Source organism: Aspergillus nidulans, chromosome VII (assembly GCF_000011425.1).
Source record: "Aspergillus nidulans FGSC A4 chromosome VII".
Taxonomy (NCBI): Eukaryota; Fungi; Ascomycota; class Eurotiomycetes; order Eurotiales; family Aspergillaceae; genus Aspergillus; species Aspergillus nidulans.
Window position 1 is genome coordinate 1768550 of NC_066263.1, and position 24914 is coordinate 1793463.

Sequence of the window (24914 nt, forward strand, 5' to 3'; positions counted from 1 at the left end):
CCGGATTTTCAAACCTCATCTTCTCCGCACAGCAGCCTTTCCATATCCACACTATCCAACCACTACCCTTCCCATCGCAAAAAAAAACGGAACCCATATAATTGCTGCAATTCTGGAAGTTATCACACATACAAATTATGATGTTCGACCTCCCAGACGCGAAACGGTATGCACTCAAGTCTCACCTCCCACTCAAACTTCTATTACCAACCGTACTGATAATACAAGCGTTCGCCGAGATGACCTCCTGACCCGCACATCCTCATCGCCATCCCCATCACCGCCTCCAGAATCGCTAATTCCTGATGCGCAAAAGCGCCTAAGTGCTCTCCTAGACTTCGACTTCAATGTCGCACCCGCCCCAGAACCAGAGACACGAGGAACGGAGGACAACGAACTTGAAGAGCAAGAGTTTGAGTTCCGGCTATTCTCCTCAGCGCCTACGCCTAGAGCTCCTAGTACTGCTCGAAAAGAAAGCGGCGATTCACCAACAACAGTCGCAGCTCAAAACGCACAGAAGTTACGAATCCGATTACGGTCTCCAACGCCTACAGCTCTGGGCTCCGGGGAGGGAGGCTTTGTGAATCCGTTCCGAGGGTGGGGTTATTATTTTTCTACGCCGGAACTCTTGACTGGAACTGGGGCAAAGGGAGATGAAGATGTGGGCGTCGCGCTGAAGAGGAAACAGTTCGAGGATGTGGCTGTGAGTGGAGAGGATATGGTGAAGTTGTCGGGTGTACCTTGGGTGAGTGGTCTAACACACCCTATTTTATTGGCTCAATTGGACTCGGCAGAAAGGGGAGTGCTATTCTAATCAATTATACACAGCCCGGCTGCCATCTCCCTTGGCGAGTGATCTGTCTGAAACGCGAGCATACAAAACTTCCTAAGGAGGAAAAGGGCGCTGCTCCGGCAACACCTGCGACCACGTACATTGCAGATGTACCGGAGAGAGTGCCACTGTCTCGTAAGAAGCCGGGTAAGAAGCGACGAATCCAGTTGCGGAAGAAAGCTGCTGCTGCAAAGAGAGCAAAGGAGACCGAGGCAGAGAAGCGAAATCGGAGGAACCGGGAAAAGAAGATTAAGCGAAGACAGAAGGCGAGGGAGGCCAAAGCTGCGGCCGCCGCCGCTGGGGCCGGCGATGGTGCGGGCTCTATAGCGGCAATGGAGGCCAACGCGAGTGCAACCGAGCAGGAGAGCGATTAGACACCGATTGTCACGGCAACTGCTCGAGTCTAAACGATGTGAAACCATGATACCCATATTGCATGGCTTACTGCATGACTTAATTCTGTTCATTTCGATTTCTATCATTTGCGCACTGATAAACAAGACAAAGACTCAAAGGATATCATGCACATCAGCCAGCATAGCCAATCCGTACTAGAAACCGATAAGGCGAAAGATGACTTGCAACTGAAACGACAGCATGACAGGGTATTGTAGATCATATTTGAGATGAAATAACAGCAAAAGATCAAACTCGTTATGTTCGCGCTGGGGTATGAGATGAAGACGAAAAAAAAAAGGAAAGAAAAGAAAAGAAAAGAGAACTGCTGCTATAGAGGCGGTCCACCAAAAAACCCAACTAAGACTGATCCTAAGCCAAGGCGCGCAGTTCATCTATTTTGACTCGGCTTTTCACAATTAGCGACTGCATGAATATGGGCCAGTTGGAGTAAGCGACTCACTTTTCGCCGGCTCAGCAGCAGGCGCCGTAGGGGCAGCTTCGTCGGCGGGTTTTGCGGGCTCAGCAGCCTTCTCCTCCGCAGGCTTCGCCAGCTCAGCGGACTCAGCGGGCTTCTCAGCTGATGTTTCAAATGGTGTCTGGGGAACTGTAGAATCAGGAGGTACTGAGGGCTCAGACTCGGAGTTCTCGACAGGAGCGGTGGGGGCAGGAGCACCTGCGGCAGCAGCAGTTGCAGCAGGAGTTTCAGTCTTGGACTCGGTAGCGGTCTCCTCAGGCTTCTTTTCCGGGGCGGCCGTCGAGGCTTCAGCTGGAGCAGGGGCCGGTGCTGAAGTCTCGGTTTGTGCAGGAGTCTCAGCGGGCTTGTCTGTAGCAGGGGTCTCGGCTGGTTATGTTCGTCAGAAGGGCGATTATTCGTTGGCAGCAATGCGACGGTGGACAAACGTACCAGTCTTGGGCTCTGCAGCGGGAGCTGGCTCCGTGGCAGCTGGCTCTGCAGGCTTGGCTTCAGTTGCGGGAGCAGCAGCAGGAGCAGCAGCAGCAGGAGCCGCGGCCGGTGCCTCTACGGGTTTGTCCGCCGGCTCGCCTGTTGCGGGGTCCGCCTGAGCCTTCTTCTTCCGCCGAAAAATAGCTTTGAAGCCTTTCTTCAGCTGCTCAAGCGCATCGGGGGCTTTGAAACAGAACGGGGTCTAGGTCAGTAACGGGCCAGCCAAAGTGAAGCGTAAAGGGCGGCGGGTATCGCTTACGAACACCAGGCATTCTGCTGGGGTATGTAAGTAATACTGAGGCGATGAGAGGGGTAGGTATCGAAACAAGACAGCAATGACAAAGAAGACGGATCCTGGAATGTGAGCCGGACGGAACGCAGCGTCTCGACCATTTTAAACAGGCCCAGCTCTCTCCACGTGATGCAGGGCACGGTCCTTGATCTGCTGCGTCCCTATTAATTTGCCGATGATTGTCTCCTTTTCTCTGCCGCTCTGCTCTCCACGTTGGTGAGCCTCCGCTTACCGACTCCACACCTCATAGGACCGTGTCATTTCTCTAGCGCTGAATTGAGCGTGAGAAGACGAAAGCTACTACATTGTTGGTACAGTAGTCTAACTTTGCTCTGACTCTGTGTATGACTAGACCTATTCTGGGGGCGGCCAGCTACAATTGGCGTCCCACTCGTTGAATATACCTGACTCCCCTCATCATTCCCCGGCGGATGGCGTCGATCTTGGCTTGTTTACCCATTTCAATTGTGGCTGTGCTCATCCTTCATCATCCAGGCGGTGAATGGCTTCGATTGTTTTGTCACTCGGACGCAAGCAAAGAAGCAAGTTCGTCGACATGTCGTGAAGGAGGATTCACTTCTCATTATCATGTTTCAAACAGAACCGCAGACCGGAAACATCCTGCTCATCATTGGACCCGGAGGTGCATACGGGCGTCAGAGAACCGCCCGCTTACTCCTGAGACTTGGCTAACGACGGCTGCTGGCCTAAAGGCCCTAGGCTTATGCGTGTGGACTCCTGTGGAGTTATAGTTCGTATTAATGCCCAGGATAGTATGAATGCCAGCTTCAAGACGACAGGAACAGTCAGTGTACATCCCGTTGTCGGGCTCAGACTTCAAAGCTTAATGCAATAGAGGAGCGCTATAATGTCAGCATGATACTGATGCTCTCGATTCCTTCTTCGACTATCGTGGGTAAGGTCTTGAATCACTTGTTCTGCACCTGAAAGCCACCAGAAAGTTTTCTTTTATGGTCTGACCCAGCTGCTCGAATTATAAGCCTCTAGCCAAATTCATGAAAAAAGCCCCTTCAAAGTACCAGCGAGGTTGCTTTCCGGGGAGATTACTTTCCGGCGAGATTGCTTTCCTGGGTCGCATCTTTCTCACATCCCCTGGCAATGTTGCCATAGTTCAGAAGCGGCCCAATTTCCGATACTGGAGACCATACGCGCCCATGGTTTGTGCCTGTTCTTGTGAAAATGCCTTGCCGCCTATAACTCCCTTGGTTGTGACATTGGGAGTGCGTACAAGTTTAACCCTCCATATGTGCCTTTGAATGTGGCTTGGAAATGAAAGATTTGAGAAGGGAAATGCGGAAATCAGTATTCTGAGTATAGCTAATTTAGTTAACCCAATTAGTTGAGAAGTTACCCCAATGTGGCTGAATAATCAGTGGACCGTCTCCGCAGTCCTTCGTGGACCCCTCACGTCCTGTCCGCTGTCATCAACTTGATACTTTGACCACTATTCTCAATTTGACGGACATGAGCTTGAGCCAGTCTTCGCCGCCGACCCAGGCAGCAACCGCCAGAGACGGATCGATATCAGAGCAGACTCCTCTTCTGGCTGGCCAGTCCCAGCCGCCGGCTGAGGAGGAGCCAAGCACCAAGCGACTGCTTCTGGTTCTCTGCGGCATCTGGGTGGGAGTCTTCCTTGCAGCTCTTGGTGTGGCCTCACTTGCTTATCGTGCTTGTTAATCAGTACTAACATTGGTCTCTTAGATATTACGATTGTCGCTACCCTGACAGGACCGATATCTTCTTCGTTCAACTCTCTTTCATTATTTTCCTGGCTAGCGACAGCTTATTTAATTTCCAATGCCGCCTGCCAGCCGCTCTCTGGACGTCTGACTGATATATTCGGCCGCAAGGCAGGACTAATCTTTTCCAATCTGGTCTTCGCTGCAGGTAATCTGATCTGTGGCCTTGCACAAAGACAGTGGACTATCATCTTAGGACGGGTTATCGCCGGTATTGGTGGGGGTGGTTTGACGGCCATTTCGACGTTTGTCGCCTCAGACTTAATTCCCCTCAGGAAGCGAGGAGTCTGGCAGGGCGTCGGTAATATATGCTTTGGCGTCGGCAGCGGGCTAGGCGGCGTCTTTGGTGGCTGGATCAACGACACACTGGGCTGGCGGTGGGCGTTCCTGATCCAGATCCCTTTTGTTCTGGCGTCGGCGATCTTAGTGGCTTTGACCGTCAAGATCCCCCCGAAAAACGCAAACAAGGACAAGCTCAGGCGCGTTGATTTCCTTGGAGCAATTACGCTGGTAACAGCGCTTGTCTTGCTTCTGCTTGGCCTCAACACAGGGGGTAACCAGTTACCATGGACCCACCCTCTGATTCTCACTACGCTTCCACTTTCAGCAGTCGTACTCGGGGCATTCGTCTATATCGAAGCGAACATTGCGTCGGAGCCAGTCATTCCCGTTCGTTTGCTTCTCAACAGGACCGTATTATCGGGGTGCCTGACCAACTGGTTTACTACGATGAATGTGTATGCGCTGCTTTTCTACCTACCGATACTATTCCAGGTTCAAGGCCTTTCAGCCACCGCTTCAGGAGCGAGATTGATTCCCCAAGCTATCGGTACCTCCTTTGGGTCCTTGGGGTCCGGTGCCCTGATGCGTTACAGTGGCCGCTATAAGATGTATAGTCACATCACTATGCTGCTTCTAGTGGTCTCGTCGGCTTTGATCTGTACCTTGAAACCTGATACCCCGACGGCCCTCCCTCTGCTTTACTTCTTACTGGGGGGAGTAGCTTACGGCAGCATGCTCACTATCACTCTGGTCGCCCTCATTTCTGCCGTCGACCATGAGCACCACGCTGTTATCACGTCGGCCTCTTATGCCTTCCGCAGTACTGGCAGTTCGATCGGTATCACCATCGGCTCCTCTGTTTTTCAGAATATTCTTAGGAGTGGTCTCTGGTCGCGCTTTGGAGATCGTGAAAACGCACGGGAGGTGATCTCGCGCCTCCTTGACAGCCTCCAGGAGATCCAAAAAGTGCCGGCGGACTGGTTACCTGGCGTCATGGATGCCTACATGGTTTCTCTGAGGGCTACTTTCATTACGCTGCTTGGGCTTGCTGTTCTGGGAGCATTGGTCAGTTTTGGAATGCGAGAGCATGTATTGCATTCGAACATGGCTCGAAGGAATGAGTAAACACACTTCCTCGACAACCCTCCTCGACCGGCCTGTGTGTATGCTCCAGCATATCCACTGGTACACGAGCACAGCTGTCGTCAGGATAGAATGCACCTATCTGTTGGTTTCAGAAGACACTACAAATCTTGTTCTAATTGCCGGTAGACTATCGGTGGAACAGCATCAGATATTTTGTATAGACTCATAATGATGACATAGACGGCATATATTCGATTTAGCATAGACCCTAGAGATAGGAGACGTTGCGCTGCGGCTTCGGCAGGTTGACCTCAAAAAAGGTGAATCCATACTTGCCTTGTGGAGGGCACCAGCACCTCCTAACTCCTGAGATCCTCCAGTTGTTCATTCTGTGTAATGGAATTGAGTAGCTGTGACGTGCGCTGAGGGATGCCTCTGAGTGGTGGGTTTATCTATACTTACGCTTCAATTTAAGGACTAGCGCCTTCCTAGCCGGCCCGCCCTCCGACCAGTTAAATCGGACGGGATTCGGAGTTGGCATCAACGCCTCAGCCTTCAGGCCACAACCGTATCCCGTAGAACGATCTCGCCGACTCGCCGCTGGTCCGCTGGTAACCGTGACCTCAGCGCCTCCTGGCCCTCCACCTGCACGAAGGTTTTACCAAATATCATCACTGCGTCTTCAGCACATGGCTTAGCCTTTTTTTGTCTTTAATTTATATACCTTAATTTCCTTCGAACTGCTCCGACAACCATATCGTCGAAGACAATTCCAGCGGCATCCGTTCGCGAAACCCAAGGCCGATAACAACAAAAGACAAGTCACTGATACTGCGTACAACTCACCGCTCCTCAGCTCCCCTGGTCTGACCACCAGATCTTTGACACGAGCTGCATCGAGCGTGTCATACCTCGGATCGGCGCCACGGTTACTTGGACGGGTTGCATGGTCCTCTGTGGTTAGCTGATGACCCTGCTTGGGCCACAAATTCGGACCACTCTGTGCACTTTACGCCATTTACTTTTCCCTTCTTTCTTTCTCTTACTATACTTTAGACTCTCCAATCGCACTGGCTGCGGATTATATATCTCTTAACTCTTCTCCTTTTTTTGCAACGAGGTATTGCTCGCGCGTGAGCCCCGCGGCCAGTTTTCTGCAAATTGGATGTTTTAGGCGACGGCCACTTCTGTTAAGCCTGGCAGCTACTGATTTTCCTGTCCTATACCTCGACCAAACAACGCTATTGCTCCGTTCATGCCTGTTGGGTTTGTGTCTAGCACTATTCCCTCCACGGGGATCAGTAACGTCGGGCCAGAAAGCGTTCATGTCACTGGGATGGATATCGATGAAGATCCCGCGAAAAGGACGGGCGAAAAGTTAACAGGCTTCAGCGCATCTGAGTCGACAAACCATGAAGATACTTTAGCACCGGACCGCCGCCGCAAACGGTTACTAATATCAACGGACAGCGAGTTCGTCGATAATGTTCTACCGGTCCTGATACAGCACCCCGGCATCGAGGTTAGGTTCATCACGGACGAACCATTCGCCCTTCTCTCCGGCACGAACAAGGTTCCACATTATATGGATACGGTGGATAGTAGGACTTTCGAGAAGGAAATTGGGGCCCGAAGATGGCTCAAGGCTAAAGCTGCGGAACTCTGCGAGTGGGCAGATTTGTTACTCATTGCCCCAGTCGATGCGGGAACATTAGGCTCCATGCTGTCAGGCCTCACCAACACTCTGACACTGGCGTTGTTGCGGGGCTGGAAGTCTGCAAAGCCCGTTCTTCTCATCCCTGGGATGACCGTCTCAGAGTGGGAGCATCCGTTAACTGAGAGGCAACTGCTGGAAGTTCGTCGGTTTTGGCCTTGGATTGACATTGTATCGCCAGTTCTATGGAAATATAACGCACCTGAAGAGCTGGTTCAGCTGCCTTGGGCGGGTTTGAAAGAGCTACATGAAATGATTGAGAAAACTCTTATGATCTCGTTAGCAAAGGATACGACATCCACTACCCAGCCTACCGAGTCTACCGCATCGCAAGTTGGTGCCAGTTTAGAGAAGCCTATACCAGCAAAAGTCGCACCGCTCCAGTCTGAAGCTTTGTCCAGACCTAGTATGGTTGAGAAGAAAGGCCCATCCTCATTGCCACTAGAATTATGGTTGAATATATTCGAAGACCATCTTAACGATTGGGAGATCGCCAAAGCGGTCGGTATCCCAACGAAACTTGCAGTTCCTAAGGAATGGCAGAGTCATCTCCTGAAGATGTCGGCACCTGCATCTCTGGAGTACACTATTCTTCGTGGTTCATTTGCTGCAATCAAGAAGCGGATTGATAGCCTGCCGCGTTGGAAACCACTATCAGATTTAGCATGCCACCTCATCTTCAAATTCTCGCGAACTGACATCCTTTCTCATCTCACCGAGAATCACCTTGATCTCCTCTGGACTACCTCCCGCCTCACCAACATCCCCTATCGTGCATCAGCAATATACGGCAATCCCAAGATATTGACATGGTGGCGAGATGCCCCAGCACTCCCGAACAAAGAATACATTGCAGACGCAATGGATGGAGCCTCTCGTGCCGGCTTCGTGGATGTCCTAGAGTGGTGGCGAACATCAGGCTTGGAACTCCGCTACACCGAGAGAGCGCTAGAGTCAGCCAGTGCTGAAGGCCGCGTCAATGTTCTTGAATGGTGGAAGAGGGCTTCAGCAACCGCTCCCAGCTCTCGTCCAATACCTCTGAAAGTCGGTAAATCCGTCCTCCTCGCGGCTCAGTCTGGCCGAACAGCTTCGCTCGCCTGGTGGGACGCATCAGGTATCCCGTATACACATGCAGAATCTGTTGCACGAATCGCCAGCACCCACGGCCACGTGCACGTCCTTGATTTCTGGTATAAGCTGAAAGGGGCCAAGATGATTTTCGACTGCCAGGTGCTCGTTGGACCGACCAAAAATGGCCACGATAATGTTCTAGAATGGTGGCGTCGCAGCGGCCTCCGTGTGGAATTCAAGACCTGCGATATCGAAGAAGCTCTTGAGGACGCGGACCCAGTGTCTGGTGCTGAAGAGCGGGTGAGGAAATGGTGGGCTCGTAATGGGCTCAATCTAGGTGTTGGTACGAGTGAGTGGATGAAGACAAAGGTGTTGTAGGCCTTTCTGGTCTCCCTTTCCTGCTTGGTCTGCATCATGTTCTGCTTCGCCTCGACATGTTTAATACTGGTATGAGGTAATGGCTATGTTTATAATACCCAACTTTTCGGCGTTGATACGTTAGGTTTCTCTACTGTCCATAATGGTTTTCGGGCATGGAGTCAAGGATACTGCTGGGTACATACAAGAGCACATTGGATCAATTTGTACAATTGCATCATAGCCTTTTCCTCGTAAATACATGAGACGCTGTCAAGACAAATCAATTGGTATCAGTATAGTCCACTGTTCAGCCCGAAATATCCCAGTTCACACCCCATTCCAGCAACACCTCGTTCGTATTCGTGGCAAGAATAACAAGACTACACATCACGATAGGTACACACTCCCGAAATTCTGTAAGCGACCGGGAAACCAGCCATTAACTCCTAGCCACAGTTTTCCCCTCAGGAACCAAGAGAATCTAATCTCCAGTCCCAACCTCCAGATCTAGCTGCACCCCATTTCCAATACTATAATCTGCCAGAGTGATAAAGTCCTTAAACGGTCGTTCCCCTTGCCGTTTAAGCAGAATCTCATGGGGTTCTCGTCCGATATGCGCGGCCACAAGGGCTTTGAAGTTCCCGATCGTGTCGGAGGGCAAACAAGGTATTGCGGCTTTTGTGCCTAGGCGGTCGTTAACATGTACCACTATCATTGCTTCCCCGGACCCAGACGGCGCAGCAGGTTTGGGTTTCTTTTCTTTCTTCTCTTTCTGTGCGCGGTTAGGGTCGCGATCCCGGTTTCGATCTCGGTCGCGGTCTCGGTCGCGGTCTCGGTCGCGGTATCGGTCGCGTTCTCGATAGTCGCCTCTGTATCTATCATGGCCTTGATCACGATCCCGCTCGCGATCCTGGTCTCGGTCATACGGCCGACGAGGAGAGCGATTTCGGTACCCACGATCTAGTCGTACGTCGCCTTCATTCTGGCTATCCTTGTTTGAACGCTTGTCTTTCCAGCGAAAGCCACCGTGAGCTTTTGGGTGGCGAGGGGGCGAACGCGAGCGTGAGCGGCGGCGCTCTTCGCGGGGAGGGTAATCTGGCATCGTGCCCCTGCTTTGTGGTTTGACAGGTAGGATTCCAGGGACGATACTAGGTAAGATTGAGATGTTGCTATACTGGGTTTTGAGCTGTCATGTCGATGCAGGCTATGAATTGGTGTGTCGCCGAGGTGGCTAGCGGAGCTCTCTGCCTAAAGAAAGGCTCCAGGTGACAATATAATGACTAATCAGTTTTGAGCTATTTTCCAAATACGGTTAGACTGTATACAAATAACTACACTACTGGCCATTCTTAACCCAGAGTGTCTCTTTAGCCACGTTATATGTTCAATAGAAAATGTTTCTGAGGAGACAGTAGGAATGAGAATAGGACTATATGTGGACCAGAGGGTTTACAGACTGCGAGGCACATTTTCAATGCTCTTTTCAAGCTGTACGTTCTAAAAACTTCACATGCGTTACGCGACAGCAGCGGACCTAATATCAGGCTTGGCTGTGAATGGGGCTGAGCAGACACTAAGTGTACAAGTTGGAATAGACAATTCGTTGAGTTCATGTATCATTGGATCGTTATCAAATAAATATGGTGCATGCCGACTGCCGCGTCTAGTATATAGCCCATTGGTCATATTGCTGATAAGTGCGCTAGCAACCGGCGACACATCGTCAAGGGGACACAGCTCGTGAAATAGCTTGTCTATCTCATACTAGAATGTAGCAAAATAAAAGCGAAGGTATTATGGCTGGCGATGAAAGAAAGGCCGCAGAAAGGATAATTCATCTAAACTTCCTTACTGAGAGAACGTTAAAACTCAGTCCGTCAGATAGGTGGTTGGACTTACACAGTTCGGCCAAAATTATCCACCAGAGGGGTTATAATAGCATTTCGGTCCCCAAAAGGGTTGTTCTCGTCATCATCATCAGGCTCAAATTCCGACTCACTCTCGGTATCATATTCCGGTCTGTGTGTAGAAGATGAAGGTACAGAAATGCTCAATGGTCGAGTAGGACGGGGCGGTTTTGGAGGGTTAATGGATAGCCCAGTAAAGGATTCGCTGACTTCGCGGTCGGGTGTCCAGCCGCTTTCAAGAACGTCCTGATCACTATCACTATCGTAGTCCACACTTTTGTCCAACACCTCAAATGCCATGAGTGCGGACACCAACTCCTCATTAGCATGGATAAGACTTCCAAGATATTCCTCACTCTCCACGTGTTGGATGTACCGGAGTATCTGACGGCGCAGTTGTTTACACGTCTCAAACCTGTTGAGGACCTCTGCATCTTCACTCACACGCTGCGTCTCTCGGTTGACACGCTTAAGAGCATTAAGAAGATTTGTGCTGGCGACCGAAGAAGAAGCTAGTGTTTGAAGCATTTCCGGCTTCTCTTTCTCAAAGTTGAACGACCGGCTGTAAAGCTTCTTTTCCTTCTTTTCCTTCTTCAGCGACTTGCTGGACGAGTGCTTGTGCTTGGGGCTACTGAGGACCTTTGCAGGCCCATTTCCGGCGGACACTGACACGGTATGGCCCAACTGAGGCTCGGACGGCCTTTCGGCTTCCCGTAGAACTTTGGTTCTTGCTTGTGTTGCCGGTTGCTTGCGTTTCGGAAGCTGCTTATATAGACTAGCGACTCGCTCCATGCCAGGGGTACCCTTGTAAGAAACTGCCCATTGCCCAAACAGCTGCTTGCATTTTTCCTTAACCAGAGGATCTGAAACTGGGTCCGTAGCGGCAATTCGCAGTCGTTCAAGCAAAGGTTCGTCTGCGAATTCGCGGTGGAAACGGTCCCCGGCATTTTGAATCAAGAAATCGAGGATCGTTAGTGCCCGTAGCTGGCGGTGGAGGTTTCCGTACTTCCTACAAAATTGTTAGAGTTCTGGCGAAAATACGATGATACAAAAGCTGACAATTTTTTCCGCAGAGCACGAGCAGCCTCAGTAGGACCGCTGGCTTGTATGCGGATGGCCTCGATTAGATCAACAATGCCACTCCAATCTTCGACCTCATATTGTTCGCTGGTAAGGACCTCTATTTGTACGGTGACGGCCGAATACGGCTTCTAGAGGGGCGTCAGTGGTTTCGAATCCCGAGCGAAGATGCAAAGGCTTAAAAACGGCTACGCCGTCAATGCGTGAACCCCGCGCGTATGGGGATTTTTGTGCGGGTACTTAAGGCACTCACCGTTGAGTGGAACATGATGGTATCCCCGCTGGGTAGGTATCTGATATTGACCCGACGACTTTAGTAACTGGGCAGAAGTAGAGTATCCTGATCGCAAACCCAGGCGAAGACTGTCTTCCGGCAGAGCGGATAGAGCCAGTTGCGCAGTCTGGTTAAAATGTTTGCGGTCTCTTCCACTGTTAAAACCCTCCAAGTATCACAACAGGCAACGTTCACGCGGAGAGTTCCACTGCGGATCTGGAGTAGGTATGGCCTGACTCCCAACCAGCCGAGGTGAGAATGATCTGGTCTTGCCCTGCAGACTGCGACAAGCGGCAGGAGACAAGGTAACTGAACCGACCTGTCAAGAGGTTCCTTCATCCGTGGGGGACGATAATATCACAAAGAAGCAGGACCCGTCTGCCTCCCACGTCATGGCTCGTGACCGGCACTCAAATGCGCCGACGGCGCCCCTCGATGGTTGCCCAATTCGGCTTAGTGCGGGGATGTACTGTTACAGCTCACAAGAAGCCAGAAGTTCCTTTGGCTCACTTGAACATTGCTGGCGGCTATCAAAGGCTTAATTCGCGGGCGATAGTGCTGCTGCGCCTTTTCTACCGGTAATTGATCCTCCAGCGAATCCTTTTCTGGGCTTCAATGCGGTTTTGGTCCGCAGACCAAGCAGATCCTTCCTCCACTCACCAGCCCCGTCTCTCACTCTTCGCGGGCGTCGTACTCTGCTCCACTATTGTGTTGGGGGTCAGCGTACTTCTGAAATCTCGACCCCGTTTTACTTATAACTTCCTTCCTCTTCATCAATCTATCTTCTCACAACCATATTCTCATATCGCAAACATGTCTTACGAACGCGAACGCTACATCGCCGAGCTTGCCGTCCAGCGCGCAACCATCCTCACGCAGAAGGTGTTCAATGAGAAGGCCAAAGGCACCGTCTCGAAGGATGATAAGTCGCCTGTCACCATTGGTGATTTTGGGGCCCAGGCTCTGATCATTCAAGCCATCCGCAAGAATTTTCCTAATGATGAAATCGTTGCCGAAGAAGAAGCTAGCACTCTTCGTGAGGATAAAGCCTTGAGCGCCGAGATCTGGAGACTGGTCAAGGACATCAAGCTAGAAGATGCGGAGAGCAACGAGCTTCTCGGTGGTTCCCTCCCCAGTGAAGAGGCCATGCTTGATATCATCGATGAAGGAAAGAGTGCCGGTGGTCCCAAGGGCCGCATTTGGGCTTTGGATCCGATCGACGGCACCAAGGGCTTTCTCCGGGGTGGACAGTACGCTGTCTGCCTCGGTCTTCTTGAAGATGGCGACGTCAAGGTGGGAGCCATCGGCTGTCCTAACCTCCCAGTCGATGACGCTGCTACCATCTCTTCCTCTATCGGTGTCGATCAGAACAGCGGCGCGGGCAACGGAGTGCTGTTCTCTGCCATCAAGGGTGCTGGATCAGTTAGCAGGCCTCTAACGAGCGGTGCTCGGGCCGAAAGCAAATCAATCTCTATGCGCCCGGTTCCTGATATCGCTCAGGCTGTTTTCTGCGAGGGTGTGGAGGCTGGACACTCTGCTCAGGGCGACAACGCTGCCGTTGCCCAGCTCCTTGGGATTACCTCCCCCAGTGTGCGGTTGGACTCACAGGCAAAGTACTGCTCAATTGCGCGGGGAGCGGGGGATATCTACCTCAGACTTCCCGTCAAGAAGGACTACCAGGAGAAGATCTGGGACCACGCTGCTGGTGATCTCATTGTTCGCGAGGCCGGTGGCCAGGTGACCGATATCTATGGACAAACTCTGGATTTCAGCAAGGGGAGGACTTTGGCTGCCAACAAGGGAGTCGTTGCCGCTCCCAAGGCCATCCAGGACGAAGTAATCAGCGCTGTCAAGAAAGTCTTGAAACTCTGAAGGATACCCTCAAGGTGGCGATATTATGGCAATCCGGAATGTCTTTGATGGATGCATATAATGGAGACCTTTAAAAGTACATAAAATAAAACCTTCGCCGACAAAAAGAAAGGCGCTCGGATATAAATATACAGATAATAACCGACATTCTCCCCAGTCTGTAGACGCGTTTACCGAATCTTTTTCGCCTTCAGCTTGATTGTCTCTCCGTTGATGAAAATACCCTTGCCCTTGTACGGTTCGGGCTTGCGCCATTCCCGGATCTCCGCCGCAAACTGCGTGACCACCTGCTTATCGCTGCCCTGCAGAAGGATACGAGTAGGCTGGGGTGTACTCGCTTGAACGCCTTCTGGAATGCCGAGCTCAATCGGGTGTGAATATCCAGCCTTGAGGGAGACAAATTGCTGACCGGGGTACTCGGGCTCGACGGTGGTCGCTGTTGGCTCAATGCTAGCTCTGTATCCGACACCAACCAGACTCAGGATGCAAATATGGCCTTCCGACACTCCAAGGATGTAGTTCTGCAAGTGGGCTCGGGTGGTTCCTATGCGGCCGCCCCGTTAGACAAACATATATCTTACTAGGGGCAGGGAAAGGACACACCCCACATAGCACGCTGGTGCGGAACAGCGGGATCAGCGACAGTTAGGGACGCTTTCCGAAGGTTCTCATCGTGTGCAATATTGACAAAGGAAGGGATGTTCAACGTTAATTGACCTGCCGCGACAGTCAAGTTAGCCCGTCCTCGAAAAGAGAAAACAAGACGCAACCCACCCAATGGCCCATTAACTTCAACTGCAACCTTAGGTTGGTCTTTACCCGCTCCCCGGCCTTGCACTTGAGGCAGATCGATAAATTTTAAAGAGACCTCGGGGGGTACTGAGACTGGGGCGCCGCCGACTCGAGACTGGGCCCGTAGTGTAGTTGAGAAACATCGTGTTGGTTGGGAGCGTGACAAAGGCGCAGGGAAAGCCGGGCTTCTCTTTGGCAGATAGCCGCGTGCTAGCTGCCTGAAGCAGGTCTGTGGCAGGAAACTCGTCATGGTATTGGATGATGTGCTTTTTTGTTGGAGAGTACTTCTGATCTCCGCTGCGCACGCCGCGGATTTTGTCCTGAGCCAAAGATGGTTAGTTCCACAATTCATCGTGCACGTGACTTGCTTGTATATACGCTCCAAGGCGACGATTTCTTGAAGCAACCTGTTGAAGAATAAGCTTATGATATTTGAACGCTTGCTGATGATGCTCTGATTCATAATGGCGCTAGGTATTTTGATGATTTTAATGTGATTCAAGAATGTTATTGAATCGAGATTCCCGTCTTCTGCCCGTTATATTTCCTTCTCAAAGACAAACATCCGTCACAATCACTCAAGTCTTGCTCTTGTCTTCTTAGCGTTTCCTTGCTTAATTCGTTAACATCCCTGTCCATCGTTTATCCATTGCATCCAATAGTCACTTGCCCTTTGAACTTACCACTACTATCACTATTATTTCCGCTATCACTCCTTCTACTCAAAGACCGGTTCTGAGTTAGGATGGAGGCTCGCTTAGTCTCCCTGCTTAGACTTTCCCCTTATATTTTCTTCCTATATACCTTGCTTTTTCCAGTTATCAGTCGTGCAGATGTTACTTTGGAAGGTAAGGTCCTCAAGGATCAAAATCAGCACCCTGTTCACAGTGGATCTAGTGGCTCCATTTCAGATACTCAATTCAATTGAGGACGTCGACCTGGTCACCTTTCTCGACTCGAGAACTCAAAAACACAATGAACTCTTTACAAAAGCTCTTCAGCTGCTCGAAACGCTCAATTCGTCTTCGTCCTGCAATAAGCTTGCCGCCACAAAGCTCGTCTCGTCGTGCAAATCTATAGGTCGAAATGCGGAAAGTACAGGCGGCTCTGACACTTACCTCACTCTGGAACGTGTTCGTTCTCTTTACGCCGCGAGACTGGCAATATGTGAGCTTCGTGAAGCGGGGATACCTACTCCCTCAGCTTGCCGTTCAGTGGATCATTTTCAGCCACCTAGAAGAGGGCTTTGGGGCCGGCACCCCAGGAACAGCTTCGTAACCGACATCGACAATATGCCGAAATCAGACTTTGAGCCATGTATCAGGGTGTTAGAGTCACGGCCCCAATGGTGGACATCTTATAGCAACAGCAAGCAGAATGCAGTAATCATCTGTCAAGCATCGAGGATTGAGATAGACAAGGAAGACATCCTAGAAACCTATAACTCCATCCTCCACAGCTCTGCTAAGCTGAGCGATGGCCTTCATGAAGCGCTTAGAACAGCCGCTGAGGAATCCACCAGGAGTAGGGCCTTTTTGCAATCAACCGAGCTGCTCAGGAAAGAAATGTTGCGGGAAATGCAAGAGTCTACGTCCACTCTGCTTGAAAGGATGTTCCATAACCTGGAGACTCGCCTTGGCCTACTTACCGAGGTCATATCCTCAACACTTCACCGATTTCGGCTCGGGTTATCGAGCCTCGAAGGGGTCAGTCAAAGCCTCGCTATCCCCGTGCGTGTGCGTCTAATGTGAGCAGGACATTCAGAATTCATCGCACTCGGCTGAATCCTTAAGACACATGTTACAATACATACACGATGAATCTCTCCTAAGGAGCGAGCAGATTGCGTTAACACAGCAACAGAATGCCGAGAAGCATAATGAGCTCGCGTTGTCTCTACAGTCTAAGCTGAAGTCAATCACTAAAGATGATATTACCGAACTCAGACAGGGCGTGGAAAATATAGATTCTTCCCTAGTAAGTCGATATCTTGTCTATTTAATGTCCTGGCTCTAATACAACTAGGAGTGGCTCTACGCAAGAATAGTACGGATATACGAGGAAGAAGCAAGCGTTTCCGAGGTTTGCTCTTGTCTGGGGGTTGCAAAAAAAATATATATAGGCTAATCTCAAAAGCGCCTTCGAGGCATAGAATCGTCGCTCGCGGAGTTTCAGCAACGGGCTGACAATCTTGACAAAGTCCAGCAGCGCCAATACGAGATCGCAGTAGCCCAGGCGCAAGCACAGCAGGTGTTGGAAGAGAATATGCGGATCTCTAAAGGAATCCTAGATCAGACGATGTCTACGGCAGCAAACCTGCAAGCAATGATCGGCGAAACAGCTGATACTGCCGAAGCAATAAGACACTACATCCCCAGTTTGCTAAGCCCACTCTGGACCTGTTTGGGCTGGGCAAAACAGCGCATATTCTGGTTTCTCTTCGGTTCAGGGACTGTTCTGACCTGCCTCTTCCTGCGTTACCTATTACGAAATCGCCGTTCCCGAGTCTTCGGATGCTGCAAACATGGGCCATCTTACTAGCACGCCTCATCATGCCTCTGACAAGATTCTGATGATTTGATTCTACGCGCAAGTTTCCCGTCTATGACTTTTATAGTAATGCATATGATACCCCAGCATTGCCTCCCATCAAGTGCACCGTGCGTGCTCGCTCTTGCTTTCTGTTCATTGATTTTATTGATTCAATCGCTTTCCCCAGGCAGCAACTATGTGCATTGAACCAGATCGTTGGCCGCCGTGCGTTATGAATGATTGTACTAAACGAATCTAATTTTTCGGGCCTACAGCCCTTATTCTGAACCGAACAGGATTTGATCTACTGTGCCTTTGATTTCCTTAAGTTTCAGAGACCATGTGAATGGTTAGCGTTCTCTATGTGTCACCATAAGCGTTATCGGGCGCGGCCCGTCCGTGATGCCAAAGCTTCGACGGGACTGAGAATCGGCAGAGTAAGCCTGGTCTGGGGACGGTTCGAGGCTGGGCCTCGGCCTATCTTTGGTTCATTCATCTTCTGCGCAACACTGAAACCTACTACTGACGAGTGCTCATAGGTCATTTGCCATCCCCTCACAGGTTTCGTTACAGTACGCTTACCGGCAAGACAAACGCTTACGCCTATGCAATTGCCGACTCCAGATTCGAGCCCGGCAGCTGCAGGGTCAGGCATACTCCGTGAGTTCCCCGCTATGGTAGTTAGCGCGGAGTACATATGCGGAGAAACAGGTTGACGATCTCCAAAATGACTCCAATCCCCATACTACTGACTGGCACTAACTCCGGCTGGAACCCGTTAGCCCTCACATATGACCTAGGTCGTAAGCAGACCGCCGATCGCTTACAATGCCTAGGTACGACTCCATACGATTGATCAACCGGAAATCCCGTGCTATTCTCCTGTCCAATAATTGCAACAGCTAAGCAATCTGGCTTTCCCGCATGCGTCATCGATGCACCGCACCATCGCTTGTGCAATGCGCTCCACTGCTGTGCGGTACATCTTCGGATAAATGCTTCACAATGCTGGTGTCAAATATGGAGCGGGATTAATTTGCAAAATAAATCACGAATCATGATTAGGCTGATCTCTGGGTACGGCCGTTGGTTCTTCCCGAGGAGAACCGAGTGATATAAGAACTCCGGCCGTCCGACTGTGGAATTCTCCTAGTCCGGCTGTGCCTATCTACTAACCTTGTGGCCAAGATTCATACAGAGTATCCAAATACTACCGGGATGGCTCTTCTGCGCCACCTATTGCCCGTCTTAACGGTGGGCTCTGCGGTGCAGTCGGCGGTCCTCGTGCAGGACCAGTTCCAGACCAGATGTGAGAACTTTGCTGGCAAAATCGATCTTCCAAATGTTAAGGTGAACTTCGCCAGCTACATCCCAGGCAGCACGAACCTGACATTGGACAACGTCCCAACGTGCGATCAATCTCAAGTTGTCTCGTCGGATATATGCCGAGTTGCGATGGCTGTTACGACATCTAACGCGAGCGAGATTACACTTGAAGCGTGGTTCCCGCGAGACTATACCGGCCGTTTCTTGAGTACCGGCAATGGAGGACTTGGTGGCTGTAAGCTTGCCCTTTTTGGCGAGGATATCTTCATCTCCTAACCGAGTCTTGCAGGCATCCAGTACTCCGACCTTGACTATGCCTCCCGTTTGGGATTCGCGACCGTTGGCGCAAACAATGGACATAATGGGACATCTGGAGAGCCTTTTTACAAAGCTCCTGAAGTACTGGAAGATTTCGTCTACCGATCTGTCCACACGGGAATCGTCGTCGGGAAGCAGCTCACAAAGCTCTTCTACGATGAAGGCTTCGACACATCCTACTACTTGGGTTGCTCTACTGGAGGGCGACAAGGTTTTAAGCTTGCGCAGGATTTCCCAGGCGAGGTTGACGGCATCATTGCAGGTGCACCAGCAATCAACTTTGTTGGGCTGCTATCTTGGAGTGCGCACTTCTACCCCATTACCGGGCCCGTTGGATCAGCTACATATCTATCACTTGATGATTGGGATTTGGTCCATGAGGAGATTCTTCGTCAGTGTGATGGCCTAGATGGAGCGGAAGACGGGATCATTGAGGACCCGGACCTCTGCCATCCAAACGCCACAACCCTTCTTTGCAGTCCTGGTGCGACATCAGGCTCCTGTCTCACCGCAACTCAGGTCAACACAGTCCACGAAGTGTACGCGCCGCTCCTCAGCTCCAACAGCACCCTCATTTACCCTCGTATGCAACCCGGTGGGGAGCAATTCGCGGCACCTGCCATGTACAATGGCCAACCCTTCCAGTACAGCAAAGACTGGTGGCGCTACGTCGTCTACAGCGACCCAACCTGGAACGCGACCAAATGGACCATCAGGGACGCCGAGGCAGCCCTGCGCCAAAATCCATACAACATCCAGACTTGGAACGCAGATCTCTCGCCGCTCCGTGATTCAGGCAGCAAGCTCCTCACCTATCACGGCCTTCAAGATCAACTGATCAGCTCAGACGATTCCAAGCTCTACTACCACCGTCTGATGAAGACCATGGGCGTCACCTCCAATCAGCTCGATGAGTTCTATCGGTTCTTCCAGATCAGCGGGATGGCGCATTGCCAGGATGGTGACGGGGCTTACGGTATTGGGAACCGGGCTGAGACGGAGTTCAGTACCGAACCTGAGGATAATGTGCTTATGGCGATGGTGCGGTGGGTGGAAGAGGGCATTGCTCCAGAGACCGTTCGCGGAGCCAAGTTCTCTGACGGCGTTGGGTCGGAGGTAGAGTACTACCGCAAGCACTGCCGGTACCCTCGCAGGAATGTGTATAAGGGGCCCGGCGACTACACTGATGAGACCGCTTGGGAGTGCGTCTGATGGCAAATATTGTATATATAGCATGTACAGCTGTACATAGTAAATACTTACTCTGCAACACTAAGAAAGAGCACGCATGGAGGAGCACCTGCGCCTTCATGGCCTGCCAGGTTCCTGCAACAGTGTCCTGGCAACCACAGCCTTCGCAACTTCTCCGTGCTGCGGCACTTGTATCAGCATGGGTATATGATCAATATATTGAGCGTGATCGAGTCATCACCGTCAGAGAATTTGTCGATGATCGTGTTTGGATAGATAGAGCTGAGCAGTCCCAGCCACCTCAGACCGCCCTCATTGACCTCGTCCGCCCCGCGCCGCAAACCTGCGGAGTCGAAATCTAAGCAGACACCACAAGCGGACTCGACAAATCCTTGGCTCCAACAACCAAGGAAATAGATCAGGAAATTCAAGCGAAGAAGAAAACAATGGCCGAAATTCCTGGTCTTGACGAATTCGCGCAAACACGCGGCGCTGATGACTTGTTCGACGATGAGATCATCCCAGTCTCCGCGGAGGAACAACAAACGATTATTGAGCCTGAGCCTGAGTCTCAAGCTCAAAGCCAAGCTCAATCGGAGCCTCACCAGGCGGTGAACGAAAAAGATATCGAGCGTGACCGTGAAGCAAGTTCGACGCCCGTTTATAGCGATGGCGCGCGCTCACGCGGCGGCGAACGACGGGGGAAAGGGAGGGGGCGGGGTGGACGTGGGCGAGGGGCGCGCGATTCAGGACTGGGTTCCGGCCCGAGGCGGCCGAATTGGGCCCTGAATGATCCTGGAGATGCGGGCGTGGAAAACGGGACCAAGGCTCGTGAGGGAGAAAAGGCGACTGAGACACCTGCTGCTGAGAAAGAGGAACCGGGTCAAGAGGATAACAACACGGCTGACGCACCGAGAGTACCCGCTGTTCGCGGGGATAGGAGTGCGACTGGGGGTGTCAAAAAGGTATGCCCTGCTAAAGTCCTGCCCATAGTTCAAGAATAACTCTAACGCTGCCCAGCCAAAACTCACAGAAGAAGAACTGTCCCGACGCATTGCCGCCGCACGCGAGAAATCTGCCAAGCTCGCAGCAGCGCATGCTCGCGCAGAGGCAGACCAAGCGTCCTTTATGGAACGCGAGAAAATCGCCGAACAAAAACGGCGCGAGGAGCGCGCGAATCGCCGAGTCATGGATAACGAGAGAGAACGGAACAGACTGCGAAAGCTTGAAGCACTCAACGGACGAGAATGGGACGCCGACAAGCCGGAAGAACAGTTTAGCGGGCGCGGAGGACGAGGACAATATAGGCGGGGGATGCATGGCGGTGTCTCCGGGTATACTAGGCGCGTCGAAGAGTCTCCAGGTGACGGTGAGCTCGACCCCGACACCCAACCACACGACTCTGGACACGGGTACCGCGGTCGTGGGCGTGGTGGTCGAGGCCGAGGGGGCCGTGGACGTGGTGGTCACCGCGGTGACAAGCCCGACACAACCTCGCAAAACAAGGCTGCGCCTCCTACGCCAGTGATCACTAACGAGGAGGAGTTCCCATCCCTGCCTGGCGGGGAGAAGAAAGAGAAAGAATCTGCCCCAGCCTCGGGCGAGAGCTTGAAACCGCTGTCCCCAGTGACGGGTGGGACGTGGGCGGACCAAATGGAAGCTCATGAGAAGTGAAGGCCACAGTTCTATGAATATATACCGCATGCTATGCACGCAGTCCAAAACTGGATACCCCCTGTTACGGTTATGAATGATGCGACGCACTGAATGTTTCCTTTGCTAACTCTAAAAAATATATATACATATATATATATTTATATATACCTCTATTATTACTCATGCTGGCTTGGAATCAACTCTTTTCGATAGAGAAGTCTACCTCTCCATATTCCTCCCTCTCTTCTTGCCCGCCGGCTCATATTGTCCTACTTTAAGCTCCTTCCGCAGCACCCTCGCCTCCCTCTCTCCAACCCACTTCTCCATGACCAAATACGCCGCCAAAAGCTCCACCCATCGAAACTCCCTCTGGCCCAGGATCTCCTTCAGGAAGGCATCAAGTATGAACATATACTTCACATCAATCAAACACACATCGTATCGGGAGTGCAGTTCCGGCCCCAGGAAAGACGCAGAGTACAGCGGTTCGAACTCGTCTATTACTTCGTACCCACTGGGAGTGTCGAAGATGTGGTAAAGCTTCCAGCATGTAGTTGGGTTAGCAAGGTCACGGAGCGGTATTAGGGAGATGGTCCAGTGGTGTGGTGGTTTGTGCGGGTTGTTGTGGACTGTCCAGGTGTGGATTTGGAGGAGGATCTTTCTGGCAAACGGTCCCGGGACCAGGAATGCGGGGATTGAGCTGGGATTGAATTGTGTATTAGAGATGGAGGACAAGCTTGAGATGGACATTTTGATGAGTTTGATTGTAGGTGAATGGTGGAGGAAGATACTACAGAGGAAGGGGTTGGGTTTGAAACGGATTTATTATAGGGCGGTGCTCCTGGACTTGACTCTGCAGACGGAAATAGATGGTCTAGAGCACAGATAGATGCAAGTCAATCCCATTCTAACAAAGGCGCCATGAGCATTTCCCAAATAGGGCCAGTCTGTCTTTCATCTAGGGCTTGTTAACCATGATGCCGGGGCTTTTGAAGAAAAGCTCTATGTACCCGAGGCCACTCCGTGTCTCCTACATAATCAAAACCCAATAGCAGCATTCATTTTCATCTGGAAACTTGGCTGCTGGCTTTTGAAGGGTTCAGTGTCGTAGTGTGTAGTCATTCCCTGTACTGCATCAGCACTGCTTAAACTGAGGGAACAAAGAACGTGACAAAGACACACGACGAAGCATGGTATCGAGTTGAGCCAAGTCCATCGGTCTGAGATATTATTTCTTTCCTTCCTTTTTTTCTTTTTAAAAAATTTTTCCTTGGATATATCTAACAGATATAATTATAAGGCGCCAGCCCAAGAAAATCACTTATTATACAAACAGAGAGCACCTAGTAGCAGATGATGTAGAACCCCTCTCCCAATGCACTGCCACGCACAGAAGCCTACCTAGACCCCAAGTGGACAAAAATGTCAGTTCCAGCCCCGTACAACTGACTTTTACGGGCTAGATTATACCATATTCTTAAGTTCAGGTTGATTTAGCTCCAGCGGGTCGTATGGCCTGGCTGAACTAGCTAAGGGATCTTCCAGGGTTCCACGAGTCTAGCTAATTCATGTGAAATATAGCCAAGGAGAGACCTGAGTATACTTGTACTGTTCTTCTCTAACGCCTTAGATACCTCCTCTTGCAGCGACTGCGTGGCGCCGCATTTGCATACGGGTTGGATTAGCGCTTCCACATAAATGAGTACCTCGTGGTGGGCAGTGGCACAAGATGTGGGGATTGAACCTGGGCGGAGCAGAGACGTAGTCAACGATTTTCTAGTTGATACCAAGAGAGCAGAGATAGGTATAAAGGGCATGGACCTAGATAATTCTATGTCATTCCCGGTCCTCCGCTAAGGGTCCTAAACTGTCAGTCCGGTCGACACCACAGCAGTCAGTGAAGACCGCCGATGCAGCCGTCTTAACTTGCCTGTCCATATTGTGTCATAAAAAGCAAATAAGCTATTCAGATGACCTCTCGAAACGTCCTATTTGAAAGCGAAGGGTTCTCGGAATGGCTCTTGGAGACTCTTAGGGCTAGCAGCCCAACCCCGCTCTAAACAGAGATATGGTGCAATACAAACTGTACGCTCAACCTCAACCTCATCCGGCTAGCGGAGACTACTTAGATTGGAGAGGAAAGACGATATAAATACTACGTCCTAAGCCTTCCAAGCGTTTATGTTATGTATAATGTTGTTGAGACTGCCAATGGTTCCGGCATATGCAGAACTCAGAGGAGGACGAATCATCAAAATATCATCCTCAGTAAAAAGAGAATCTAGCAGAAGATATGATATGTCCAACTGCTCCCTATCCATTAGCCCGTATGTCTGTCGTTGGGAACTGTGCCGTAGAGGGAAGAATGGGTGGCTGGGTAGAATTATAGCCCTAAATTGATACGGCCAAAAAACTTACTGGATGCACGCACTACATCTATTTACCAGATTTTGTTTCATGTTCTTCCGTGCTCCACAAATTAGCTGTAATTGAATCATTCTCATGCATAGTTTGATGGGATGAGGAGAAATGGGGGGTACCTGAACTGATGCAATGACATCATTGCCATCGACATCATCGGTCTTCCACTCAATACATCTCATCTATATAAGGCTGCCTTTTCCGCTTCACAAAACAATAAGCAATCCATATTTTTACTACATAATATTGATCTTCTCTTCAAAAGTCACGTAAATTGCCAGCAATCCAACGCGGAATGCCTACTGAGTCGCAGACAACAAGCCGTCCTGCCGCAACCCAGGGCGGAAACGAAGGCCTGGGCCATGTCGATGTATGCCGTTCACTTCCACCCCTTTCAAACACAGTGCATAACTAATGATTCTCTGTAATCGTGCGGATAGATGGATCGCCCTGCCGATACAATCTACGGTTTCCACAGCTTGAAACAACAGAAGAACGCCGCTGAAGACAAGTACACCAGCCGCGCCATGGGCTCTGCGGAACAGGAGCCACTAGAGGGTGACAAAGAGGATACAAGCTTTATGAATCATAAGCCTGGCGGGGCGGGGACGCTGCCGGGGTGGGAGACTGCCAAGGAGATAATTACTGGGTGAGTCATAAATACTCTTCCTTGGTAGTTATATTAGTTCTATTGGGGATTGATATGTTAATGGAGGTGGGCAATGCAGAAAATCAGAGTAGGGACGAAAGAAATGTGATCCATGGGACGGAATCACGAGCTTGAATGTTTTATGTTTAATGAAATT

General features: G+C 50.9%; 12 protein-coding genes across 12 annotated transcripts, besides 1 other annotated feature; 8 read left to right on the plus strand and 4 right to left on the minus strand.

The window, feature by feature from the left end:
* Positions 1-24914: part of a sequence feature (contig 1.28 1..98898(1)) that runs on past the window's edge.
* Positions 138-1206, plus strand: ANIA_01764 (DUF2011 domain-containing protein; the record flags this gene model as incomplete). Its single annotated transcript, XM_654276.1, has 3 exons — positions 138-166; positions 229-745; positions 829-1206. 3 exons carry the CDS (start codon positions 138-140, stop codon positions 1204-1206), a joined length of 924 nt encoding a protein of 307 aa, XP_659368.1.
* On the minus strand, positions 1648-2446 carry ANIA_01765 (uncharacterized protein; the record flags this gene model as incomplete). The annotated part of the gene is made up of 3 exons (XM_654277.1): positions 1648-2072; positions 2136-2357; positions 2434-2446. The coding sequence occupies 3 exons, from the start codon at positions 2444-2446 to the stop codon at positions 1648-1650; spliced, it is 660 nt and encodes a 219-aa protein (XP_659369.1).
* On the plus strand, positions 3343-5633 carry ANIA_01766 (uncharacterized protein; the record flags this gene model as incomplete). Its single annotated transcript, XM_654278.1, has 4 exons — positions 3343-3382; positions 3475-3644; positions 3877-4132; positions 4189-5633. The coding sequence occupies 4 exons, from the start codon at positions 3343-3345 to the stop codon at positions 5631-5633; spliced, it is 1911 nt and encodes a 636-aa protein (XP_659370.1).
* Positions 6654-8837, plus strand: ANIA_01767 (uncharacterized protein; the record flags this gene model as incomplete). Its single annotated transcript, XM_654279.2, has 2 exons — positions 6654-8728; positions 8758-8837. Exons 1-2 carry the CDS (start codon positions 6850-6852, stop codon positions 8835-8837), a joined length of 1959 nt encoding a protein of 652 aa, XP_659371.1. The 5' UTR covers positions 6654-6849.
* On the minus strand, positions 9221-11994 carry ANIA_01768 (uncharacterized protein; the record flags this gene model as incomplete). The annotated part of the gene is made up of 4 exons (XM_654280.1): positions 9221-9887; positions 10639-11655; positions 11706-11857; positions 11980-11994. The coding sequence occupies 4 exons, from the start codon at positions 11992-11994 to the stop codon at positions 9221-9223; spliced, it is 1851 nt and encodes a 616-aa protein (XP_659372.1).
* Positions 12602-13872, plus strand: ANIA_01769 (3'(2'),5'-bisphosphate nucleotidase; the record flags this gene model as incomplete). Its single annotated transcript, XM_654281.2, has 1 exon — positions 12602-13872. Exon 1 carries the CDS (start codon positions 12616-12618, stop codon positions 13870-13872), a length of 1257 nt encoding a protein of 418 aa, XP_659373.2. The 5' UTR covers positions 12602-12615.
* On the minus strand, positions 13712-14914 carry ANIA_01770 (mitochondrial 54S ribosomal protein YmL16; the record flags this gene model as incomplete). The annotated part of the gene is made up of 3 exons (XM_654282.2): positions 13712-14416; positions 14476-14589; positions 14647-14914. 3 exons carry the CDS (start codon positions 14912-14914, stop codon positions 14043-14045), a joined length of 756 nt encoding a protein of 251 aa, XP_659374.1. The 3' UTR covers positions 13712-14042.
* ANIA_01771 (putative nuclear membrane fusion protein Kar5) lies at positions 15129-18191 on the plus strand (the record flags this gene model as incomplete). The annotated part of the gene is made up of 11 exons (XM_654283.1): positions 15129-15138; positions 15483-15512; positions 15658-16400; positions 16528-16641; positions 16690-16746; positions 16801-17041; positions 17302-17324; positions 17493-17633; positions 17736-17768; positions 17821-17856; positions 18099-18191. The coding sequence occupies 11 exons, from the start codon at positions 15129-15131 to the stop codon at positions 18189-18191; spliced, it is 1521 nt and encodes a 506-aa protein (XP_659375.1).
* Positions 18415-20052, plus strand: faeB-2 (protein faeB; the record flags this gene model as incomplete). The annotated part of the gene is made up of 2 exons (XM_654284.1): positions 18415-18757; positions 18812-20052. The coding sequence occupies 2 exons, from the start codon at positions 18415-18417 to the stop codon at positions 20050-20052; spliced, it is 1584 nt and encodes a 527-aa protein (XP_659376.1).
* Positions 20478-21705, plus strand: ANIA_01773 (uncharacterized protein; the record flags this gene model as incomplete). The annotated part of the gene is made up of 2 exons (XM_654285.1): positions 20478-20996; positions 21052-21705. The coding sequence occupies 2 exons, from the start codon at positions 20478-20480 to the stop codon at positions 21703-21705; spliced, it is 1173 nt and encodes a 390-aa protein (XP_659377.1).
* ANIA_01774 (uncharacterized protein) lies at positions 21907-22437 on the minus strand (the record flags this gene model as incomplete). Its single annotated transcript, XM_654286.1, has 1 exon — positions 21907-22437. The coding sequence occupies one exon, from the start codon at positions 22435-22437 to the stop codon at positions 21907-21909; it is 531 nt and encodes a 176-aa protein (XP_659378.1).
* On the plus strand, positions 24404-24810 carry ANIA_11314 (uncharacterized protein; the record flags this gene model as incomplete). Its single annotated transcript, XM_050612861.1, has 3 exons — positions 24404-24478; positions 24549-24727; positions 24786-24810. 3 exons carry the CDS (start codon positions 24404-24406, stop codon positions 24808-24810), a joined length of 279 nt encoding a protein of 92 aa, XP_050468729.1.